This window comes from Triticum urartu, chromosome 4 (genome assembly GCF_003073215.2).
Source record: "Triticum urartu cultivar G1812 chromosome 4, Tu2.1, whole genome shotgun sequence".
Classification (NCBI taxonomy): domain Eukaryota; kingdom Viridiplantae; phylum Streptophyta; class Magnoliopsida; order Poales; family Poaceae; genus Triticum; species Triticum urartu.
Genome location: NC_053025.1, coordinates 416,840,794 through 416,851,798, shown reverse-complemented (window position 1 = coordinate 416,851,798; position 11,005 = coordinate 416,840,794). Strand labels below are relative to the sequence as shown.

Genomic DNA, 11,005 nt, shown 5'->3' with positions numbered 1-11,005 from the left:
AGAAACTGCTCACTAAGACGGGCCTTAACAAAGCAATGTACTCATAATCATCGCCAGTGATTATCATGTCATCAACATATAGAAGAAGAAGAGTGCGACCACGAGCAGAAAGATGGACAAACAGCGCTGGATCATGAGCGCTAGGCGAAAAACCAGCTGCGGTGACCACAGAGGCAAAACGCTCAAACCAAGCACGGGGGGCTTGCTTAAGGCCATATAGAGAGCGACGAAGACGGCAAACCATGCCATCAGGAACTGAATGCCCGGGTGATGGCTGCATATAAACTTCCTCACGCAACTCATCATTAAGAAAAGCATTCTTAACATCAAGCTGAGACACAGACCAGTGGCGAACAGAGGCCACGGCAAGAAGTGTGCGGACAGTAGTCATATGGGCCACGGGAGCAAAAGTCTCATCGTAATCACGACCATGCCCCTGCTGAAAGCCACGAGCCACAAGACGAGCTTTATAACGCTCAAGAGAACCATCAGAACAAGCCTTAATCTTATAGACCCACTTACAAGTGATGGGACGAACACGGGGAGGAAGAGAAACCAGGTCCCACGTGCCATTGCGCTCAAGGGCAGCAATCTCCTCTGCCATCGCAAACTGCCATTCAGGATGAGCAATAGCATCTCGATAAGAAGTCAGCTCAAGAACGGTGAAAAGACCATAGTGAGAAGGAGAATAACGGTCAGAGGGCAGATAAGGCCGAGAACAAAGACCATAAGTCGGGTGAGAGGAGGAAGACGACACATCAGAAGTAGAGGGCAGATCTGTAGACTTATCCACAACACGTGAACGGCAAGTATAATGGAAAGGAAATGAGGGAAGAGGTGGAATTACTGAAGGTGGAGACGGGGAATGTATCGGTGATGAAGATGGAGAAGGGGAATGTATCAGCGGTGAAGGTGGAGAAGGGGAAGGTATCGGTGATGAAGGTGGAGAAGGGGAAGGTATCGACGATGAAGGCAGAGAGTCATGCGATGAGGGAGAAGAAAACGTAGGAGAGGACAGGGTCGGATCTGCAACAGCAGGACGAGGAGTAGGAATACTGGGCACAAAGGGTGGTGTATCTGAAAATGTAAGAAAAGATATGTCCTCCGTAGAAAAAGCCGAGCATGGACGTGGGTAGAAGAGACGAGATTCATCAAAGGTCACATCCCGGGAAATACGCATCCGGCGACCGACAGGATCCCAACACTGATAGCCCTTATGCTCATCACTGTATCCAAGAAAGACACACTCAACAGACTGAGCGGTCAATTTGATGCATTCACGAGGGGCAAGCAAAACATAGCAAACGCAAACAAACGAACGGAGCGCCGAATAATCAGGAGAACGACCAAAAAGATGCTCGAGAGGAATGCCACCCTGTAGAGCAGCAGAAGGTTGAATGTTGATGAGATAGGTGGAAGTGGTAATAGCCTCAGCCCAGAAGTGAGGCGGAAGAGAGGCAGCAATCATCATTGCACGCTCCGTCTCAAGAAGGTGACGATGCTTGCGCTCAGCCACACCATTCTGAGCATGAGCACCAGGGCAAGAGAACTGAGTAAGAGTACCCTGCTCAACAAAAAATCCTCGCAGTGCATGGAAGATATACTCACCAGCTGAATCTGCGCAAAAAACATGAGTAGGAGTGGAAAACTGGGTATGAATCATGGCGGCAAATTTTTTGTATATAGGTAAGACCTCACTACGAGAAGACATGAAATAGATCCAAGTGTACCGAGAAAAATCATCTATAAAGATAATATAGTAGCGATGACCCCCTTTCGAAGCGAAGGGAGCCGGACCCCAAACATCAGAGTGAATGAGATCAAAAGGACGCTCGGACACCGACTCACTGTGAGGGTAGGGTAGCTGAATCTGCTTACCAAGCCGACAACCCAGACAATCCAACGAAGCGTTACCAGAGACAGACCCCAGAACACCGCGATGAACCAAAGATGAGAGACGGGAACCACATAAATGACCAAGACGATGATGCCACTGCTGAAAAGAGCTGGTAGATGCAGCTATAGGGGGTGCGAGACTGGCGGCGGTGGCAGCGGAGGGAAGACAAAGCCAGTCAAGCTCCCAGAGACCATCAGAGCGTCGAGGGCCAGCACCAAGCAGAGCGCCCGTGCGACGATCCTGAATAGAACATGAATCAAAGTCGAGAATGATCCTACAACTAGAGTCAACAATCTGACCACCAGATATGAGCTGCATGGTAAGTCGAGGAACATGAGCGACGGAGGGAACATGAAATGAAGAAGTGCTAAGAGTGCCTCGACTAGCTAGAGGGGGGAGTGCCATTAGTTGTAAGAACACGAACATGAGACTCCACAGGTTGAACAGAGGTCAAAGTGGAAAAATCATAAGTCATATGAAAAGATGCTCGAGTATCAAGAATCCATGGGGATGTACCTGAATGAGTGGAAGGTGGTTTCTCAGTGTCAGAAGAGTTAGCCACAGAACCTATAGAAACCGTCGGTGAAGAATCCCAAGCATCAAGCATGCATTTTAGCTGTGCAATCTCATGCACAGACAGGGACACGGCCGAAGAGGTCGAGGTAGAAACACCTGCCGATGATGAGCAGTCGCCTCCGACCGTGGAAGCTGCGTGCAGAGTCGACCGGGAGTAGCGAGTCAACGTAGAGCCGCATGAGAAAGCCACTGAGGGTGTCCACGTAGGGCGGTCATCGCCAAACGCGGAAGCCGCGAGAGGAGTCGACGTAGAGCGACAATCACCAGGTGCAGAAGTCGTGGGAAGAGTCGACGTAGAGCGGCCACTGCCGTGCACGGAAGCTGCAAGAGGAGTCGACGTATAGCGACCAGCACAGCCTGTTGAAAACTCTGAAGGGGACAACATCACAGACGGACATGCACCAAGCACCGAGCGATGGTGCATGTGCGAGACTGGATTAATATAGGGAACACCTTCGAAAGTCTGTGGATGGCGATGAAGACGCAGGCCCGACCGAAACATCATGCCAGTTTCGTTTTCTTCCATTTTTTTGTGACAACAACGGAAAGATCAGGCAATAGCCGAAGAATCAAGCCTCAGGCCAACAGCCGAGTCCCAAAGGCAGCACCCCAGGCCAAAAACGAAGCAGACCAACTATGGCGACTCGATTCAATCCACCAGACGAACAGCCAAGGCGAAGCAGTTGACCTCCGATAGCTGCTGCCTCTGCTTGATCTGGAGAGCTCTCGATCTGGAGCGGATGGATGCCCGGACACGAAACAGCAGCAGCTATGAACGCATGTGCGACCACTCGCGGACAGCAGCGGAAGGCAGCAGCGGCGCGGGCGAGGCCGATGGCCGACGGCACCGCGGAAGGCAGCAGGGGTGCGGACGAGGCCGGCGGCAGGCAACCGTGGAGGAAGACAAACGGCCGGCAGCGACCTTGGAGGAATACAAGCGGCCAACGGCTCGATCGATCGGGACACAGTCTGATAGGATCCAACATAGCGATGGATCAGCTAATTGGACGTCAAGCACGTGTAGCTGGAGATGGACGTATGCAAAAGCAAAATCACGGCCGGCAGGAAAGAGAGCAAAGGCGGCGCAGGAGATTGGATTGGGAGTAGCACGAGTTGCCACGTGCAAAAAAAATACCTAAAGCTCTAATACCATGTTACGAAAGCAACTTAATATTATTAGGAGGCCAAAGGCAACATATATACAAGTACATGAGGATGCCAAAAGGCTAGAATGCAAAAGACCAAAAGTCATCACTAATATAACTCTAACAGGGGGTACCCAGATCTATCTGCCCGTGGCCCATGGCGTGGTTCCCTCGACGTCCTGGTACGGCCCAGCTACAAGACCCCCCAGGGCAAGACCCTCATGAGGGGGCCCCGGCCTCGTGAGGCGGACGACGCCAAGACCTTCCGAGGGGCAGCTCTACGAATCTGCCTCCCGAGGAACGGAGATTTCTATGCAGGTATCCAGCCTCACGAGGCTCTCCATGATGTAAGCCATGACGACCAAGGCCAGGCAGGCATCAGCGGACGCAAAGGACAGTTTCCTCTTTGGTGCTAAGGTGGCAAGAACGTACGCGGGTTCCCAAAGAATCTCCCAAAGGTTTTCATTCCGGTGCAACAAGACCAAGACCACGAGCTTGGCAGGACGGATGTCATCACCGAGCCCACCTCTGCGTCACGACCAGAAGCCACCTTTCGTCAGGATTAGATGTACCTCTTGTCCCCTTTCAAATTGGCCGTTGTGATCCCTTCCCGCCTAAGATATGAGGGAAGAGGACCAAGGCCACTATAAATATAGGCTAGTCTCCACTGTAGAGAAGGACGGCTTCGAGATCGGATCTATTCCATCCTCACTACCTGAGCCCTCGCAAGGCTGCTCATCCACTGTATTAGTTCATCCTCAGCCTCCTCCAGAGGCCAATCCACCACAACGCAGGAGTAGGGTTTTACACCGCAAGGTGGCCCGAACCTGGGTAAACTGTTGTGTTCATCTTCTTCCCCGCTCGCAGAACTCGAGCAGACTAGGCTGTGGGGTGATGAGCTCGAGGCTTGGACCGGTTGAGATCTTCGCACACGCCCCTGAGTTCGAACCTTCTTAGGTCTGCGAAGCCCTGAATCCGACAGTGCCTCCCCTTCAGGCCGCGGGCGCGGGCAAACGACTGCCACCCTCGGGTCAGGTACATGTAGCTCGAGGGGGTGACCTCCACCTCCGCCCACGAGGACCTATTGCAGCAACCTCAGGCTGCAGCCACAACCCGACGGCGCCGGTAGCTCCTCCGCAAAGGAACGCATGAGTTGGATCCAAGTGCGGGGCGGACTCTCCATCCACACTACGAACTCACGGGCCATGTCGGCCGAATGAGCCCGCGGTCGAGGTGGCCAGGCGGCCACCGCATGCCCCCCCCTCGGCCACGACCGCCACGACTTCCACGGCCACTTCCACGAGTGGAGTTCTTCCCACGGCTGACGGAGCCGGCGCGGACCCCTAGTGGAGCGCGCCCGCACCCCTGAGGAGCCGCCACGGGCGTTGCGGCGAACTTGCGGGGGCGGCGGCAGCTCCGGCTCTTCCGGTGATGCCTTGCCTTTCTCGGCGGCGATGAACATTCTCACGGGCGCCATGGCTGCTGCGACAAGGGTTGGAGGCGAACGGACAAGAAGACAGAGATGGGTTGGGGGCTCTGGCCCTTCGTCCTCTTATGGGCGATCAGAGAAGGCCAATCGGCGTCCCTTCACATTCAGGGCAATGATGGCCCCACCGCGTGTGCCAGGCTTTTTGTCAGCCTGGGCAGTTGCCGAGGCGACGTGGGAAAGTGGAGGCGGTTGCGTCCCGTTGTGCGCCACGCGTCAAGCCTGGCCCGCAGACAATTAGGGCTTGCATCGCTTCGTCCTCCCCTCGATGTCTTCGCCTTGAAGCCAAGTCGAGTGCACTGTGGGTCGGGGGCTATTGTCGGGGTTCTGGGAACGGGGGTACCCTGACCCGTCTGCCTACGGCCCAGCGCGTGGCTCCACCAACGGCCCGGCGTGGCCCAACGCTGGGACTTCACGAGCAAGACCCTCGCGAGGGCCCCCGCCTCGCGAGCCGAACGACATTAAGGACTCCCGAGGAGCGGCCTCCCGCTCTAGGCTTGCACCCACCTCGCGAGACGCGCGATGATGTGAGCCATGACGACCAAGACCAGGACGACGCCAGCGGGCGCAAGAGAGGACAGTTTCCTCTTTGGTGTTAAGGAGGCAAGGACGTACGCGGGTTCTCAAGGAATTCCCCAAAGATTTACATTCCAGTGCTACAAGACCCAGACCGCTGGCTCGGCAGGACGAAAGTCATCACAGAGCCCACCACTATGTCACGACTAGAAACTTTGCAAGCGAAGACCACCTTTAGTCAGGATAGGGTGTACCCCTGTCCCCCTTTAAAATTGGCCACTGTGGTATCCCTTCCCGCCTAAGCTATGAGGGAAGAGGACCAATGCCACTATAAATATAGGTTAGTCTCCACCGTAGAGGGGCCGGACCGGGTCGAACCCTGAGCCTCTAATATTTTACCCTTATCACAAGGCAGTTCATACTCACCCTCCTCGCGAGGGAATCCACCACAAGGCAGGAGTAGAGTTTTACACCGCAAAGTAGCCCGAACATGGGAAAACCACCATGTCTGATTCCTTCCCTTCTCTCTCGAGCCCGGCGAAGCATAGTTGTGAGACCGCGAGCGGCAAGCAGAGGTGTAGCAAAGTTCTTCGTGCGCACCACAGAGTTCGAACCTTTCTTTGGGTCCGGGGAGCCCCGATTTCCGACAGTCATGAGCAATACAAGTTTGTTGCCCAAAAGGTTCATGTCGTATTCAAAAGGCGAAGGCTTATTGCTAATTTTATCACTCAATATCCGTCATGAGCAATTCAAATTAGTTGCCCATAAGTTCCATTCCATATTCAAAGAGCGAAATTTTGATTGATTATCTTACGTTACATGCAATTGTCGCCCTAATGTTGTGTCATGATCTATAATTATATCTTGGTTTACAACAACCAATGCTAGATTTGCTGACAGACTATTTTATACTGCCGACAGGTGACAGCTAATAGTTTTGTACAAACGGAGAAGCACTTAATTATGCGTTTGTAAAGAGTACAATGTTGTATTATATGTGAAAGTGTATAAGCAGGAACTAATTCAACATATTTCAGTCCCAATATAATCACAAATATGAAACAAGTATATTTGTAAGACAGTACAAGTTGTTAAGATCATAGGAGAACTTACATTGTAATCTCCTTGATAGTCCTGGATAGTTTGATCTTTCACTTCAATGACTCTGTTAACTACTTGTTTTACAAAATACCGATCATGAGAAACTGTAATTACAGTGCCCGTGTATTCTGATATTGCCTCCTGTCATGTATGCAGAAGCATCTATTAGAACTGCATGCACCAGGAATACCAACGGAAATTCAAGGAACTGATAATAATAAAACAAAATGATAAAGTTCTGTAAAGGGTGAAACTGCATCAAACCTCAAGCATTTCCTTTGATGGAATATCGAGGTGATTTGTCGGTTCATCCAAGATTAGTAAAGTAGACGGAGTCACCATGAACTTGCAAAAGGAAAGCCTCGCCTAACCAAAAAATTATATGAAGAAATGAGTAGATGTACACAAATCAGGAACACTGATGTATCCTGTATCTGTATGACGATCAAACTAAAATGAAAATGCACATTACCTTCTCTCCACCACTTAGAAACCGAACCTTTCTATTCAGCATGTCATCCCTAAAGTTACAACGACCAAGGAGACCTTTGATATCATCAATTTTCCAATCCTCTGCAGCTTCAGCTACAGTGTCCAGTACAGTCTTCTCTAAATCAAGAGCTTCTGCCTGGTAAAAGAATCTATCCCATAAATCTCAGTGGAGTGAAAACATTGGTGATTATTCCCATATAATTAGGACTAATGGGATTTTGGAGTTTATTCGGTAGCATTGAGAACAAGTGCCTAGCTAGAGTTTAACTGAATAAACTTAGCAACTTAGCAACCATACGATCATCCCAAAGAAAAATAATACTCCCTCCGTTCACTTTTGTAACACCCTTTAGGCCTCCTTTGGTTTGGAGGAATTTTGTAGAAATTTCATAGGGTAGGATTTTTATAGGAAAAATTCCTATAGAGCCCTTTGGTTCGTAGGAATGGAATCCTATTCCTATGGAGGAATTCTTCCTATCCTCCACATTTCATAGGAAAATAAACATTAGCCTAGACTCAATGGAAAAAATCCTATGATGTGAAACAAAGGACATCTCCTTTCCTATTCCTACTCATAGGATTTGATATGCATGTCATCTCATTTCTTAGACATTTAAGACAGCACCTAAAACAGTTCGATTTCAGCTGTCTTAAACGACTTACAAAAGTGAACAGAGGGAGTACAAGATACTACAAAATCATAATAAAGTACTCCCTCCGTAAAGAAATATAAGAGCGCTTAGATCACTATGTTAGTGAAGACCACTATATTAGTGATCTAAACGCTCTTATATTTCTTTACAGAGGGAGTAGAAAATATCTATCTGGAAATTGTGGTCTACCTGATTCTGCTCGAAGTAGTTAGGCAGGACATTATGCTCCCCAAGAATGACTTCACCTTCTTGTGGCTTCTCCGTTCCCAAAGCAAGTTTCAGTAATGTGCTCTTACCACATCCATTGGGGCCAATAATGGCTATCTTTTCGCCTCTCTCAACTATTAGATTAGCATTGTTGAACAATATCTGGACACAATATTGGAACAATAAGAATATATTACAATTTGTTACAGGTACACAACAACACACGTTGTTAACCGAAAGAGAAAAAGCTCAAAAGAGTTTGGTATAGAGATATAGAACAATGCTGACCTTATCCCCAAACCCAAACTTGAGATTATTTATTGCTAACACAGTTCTACCGCTTCTCCCACGTTCAGGAAACCTGATCTTTAACTGCTTCCTTTGGAAAGGTTTCTCAATCAACCCTTCTTTCTCAAGCTTTTCCAATTTCTAGTGTTTCAAAAAGGACGAAATTAGCAATCACAAGAAAAGGAAGCAAATGAAGATTACACAAACTGTGGATGAAAATACGACAACGAACTGCATTGGTTTGACGCAAGCAGTAACCATGCAATTCTGGTAGTTACCTTTTGCTCACTTGAAGCACGCCCCGAGCTAGCTCCAGCCCCAAGCCGACTTATCAGTTCCCTTGTATGTTCAATCTCCTTCTGCTGCTTCTCCCATGCAGCACGTTGAGTTTCCACCCAAATCGCCTTTGCTAGAACATATTCAGAATAGTTACCCTTGTACATCTTCGACACCCCAAATTCAGTCTCCACTATCTTTGTACAACACTGATCAAGGAAAGCCCTGTCATGAGATATGATGACCATTGGTACATCCTGGATCTTAAGGTAGCTCTCCAGCCACTCAATGGTATCCAAATCGACATGATTTGTGGGCTCGTCAAGTAGAAGCAAATCAGGATCCTACACATAAAGAATATTACCATATTAATACACACGAAATGGAACTTCACACGTGGTAAGGTAACTGAAATTGACCGCCAATTTCACTGCAATGACATTCAATTTTCTCTCAGTTAGTAGTTCACACGAAAAGCATAATTTATCTACCATTGTCGCGTCCCTTCCTGCATGTAAAGCTCGTTTTTTTATCTATACCTGAAGAAGTATCTTGCCAAGCGACATCCTCATCTTCCAGCCTCCGCTGAAGGATGCGACAAGGCGGTCAGCGTCCTCCGGCACAAACCCGAGCTCGGGCATGAGCTTCTGAATCTTGACATCCACCATGCCCAGGTCGACGTCCTGCGATTGCCGCTGCAGCAGGTCGAGCTCGTCGAGGAGCCTCCCCATGAGGTCCATGTCCTCGGTTGCTCGCTCAAGCGCCGCCTGCACCTGGTCGAGGCGGGTCTTGACGCCCATCTCCTCCTGGAAGGCGCTGAGAAACTCCTCCCTGACGGTCCGGGAGGCGCAGACTTCGAACTCCTGGCTGAGGAAGGCGATCTTCATGTTCTCCTTGGCCTTGACGACGTTGCCGCCGTCGGGCTCTTCGAGACCGGCGATGATGCGGAGTTGCGTGGTCTTGCCGGCGCCGTTGACGCCAACGAGCCCCACCTTCTCCCCACGCTGCACTTCCCAGGATACGTCCTTCAGGACTGTCACTCCCTTGTAAGACTTGGAGATGTTCTCCAGCCGCACCCCGGACGGGATGCTCGACGCGCCGCTGTTCGGCCGCTTCGTCCTGGAACCGGCGCCGGGCGCGGCGGTGGTGGATTCATCGGAGAGGAGGGCGGAAAGGTCCTGGTTTGCGTCCCCCTCGGATGTGGTGGCGGCGGAGGAGGACGAGGGGGAGGAGGTGCTGAGGCGGCAGTAGATTGAGAAGGGCTGGCGGTAGCGTCGGGACGGGAGGGATGGGCAGGGAAGAAAGGGGGCGTGCGGGTGGAGGGAGGAGCGGAGGAACTTGGCGGAGAGGACGTCCATGGTGGCCATGGAGTCCTTTGGTAGTCTTCTCTGCCCTCCCTCTGGTTTTGAGTGGAGGGTGAGAGGCCACACGAACCCCAGAGAGGTAGTGTATGGGTGAGGGAAGAGAGGAGGAAGTGTATTTTTCTTAGCAATTTCTGAGAGAGGTAGTGTATGGGTGAGGGAAGAGAGGAGAAAGTGTATTTTTCTTAGCAATTTGAGAAAATTAGTCAATGTGTACGTGTAATGCACGTTAATTTAAAAGTATATTAAGTGCATGCAGATATTAAGTAGAATATATTATTTGCGTGTTATTATGTGATTAGCATTATTTTTGGCATGAAATTAATTGCACGCTAAATGTGTTGGACGCTCGACATTGAAGCAGTCTAGATCGTTGGATTGACATGATTTGATGGCTGAGATTAATTGGATTTATTTATTTGGGTCTTTTTATATTGGTATAGATATAGATGTCATAGCTTTTCCTAGGTCTTTCCTTCTATAGCACACCTTTCTTTTTATTAGGGGTTGGGCCGCCACCTTGTGGCGCCTCCTCAGAGGATCCGGCTTGCCTGCTCTCTCCTCATGCTCCCATCCGTGCTCCCACTTCATCCTACGGCTGTCTTTTTCTCTTTTTCCTTTATAATCTAATCATCTCCCCCCCCTGACTTTAAGGGAATGGGGTCGGGCCTTATTTTGTTCCAATCAAATCAAGCCACGTATGCGGGAGCACGGATGGGCACACGGGAAGGGAGCAGACAAGTCTCGTCCCTCCTGAGAGGGGACGAAATCACTGTTCTGACCTTGTCAGAGTTTATTCTCACAAACTGAACCCGATGTGAAAGTATTTCACGTTTTGACCCTTTTAGAAACGCCAGGGACCGCGGCGTTTCCACCCAACACAGAAACGCCGAGCAAGCTAGCGTTCCTGACCTGGCCCACTGCCAGGCCGAGGACGCGTTGCATGCTGACGTGGCGTGGTGGAAACGTCGAGCAAGCTAGCGTTTCTAGAAACACCACTGTCCTTG

The 11,005-nt window shown here is 50.1% G+C and overlaps 1 protein-coding gene across 1 annotated transcript; it reads right to left on the bottom strand.

Moving 5' to 3' along the window:
- Nucleotides 1-4,540: 4,540 nt before the first annotated feature.
- Nucleotides 4,541-10,100, bottom strand: LOC125551831 (ABC transporter F family member 5-like). The gene is made up of 7 exons (XM_048715200.1): nt 9,177-10,100; nt 8,640-8,981; nt 8,362-8,502; nt 8,056-8,235; nt 7,194-7,349; nt 6,986-7,087; nt 4,541-6,862 (listed from the first exon to the last, which is right to left on the bottom strand). The coding sequence occupies exons 1-7, from the start codon at nt 10,002-10,004 to the stop codon at nt 6,644-6,646; spliced, it is 1,968 nt and encodes a 655-aa protein (XP_048571157.1). The 5' UTR covers nt 10,005-10,100; the 3' UTR covers nt 4,541-6,643.
- Nucleotides 10,101-11,005: the final 905 nt, after the last annotated feature.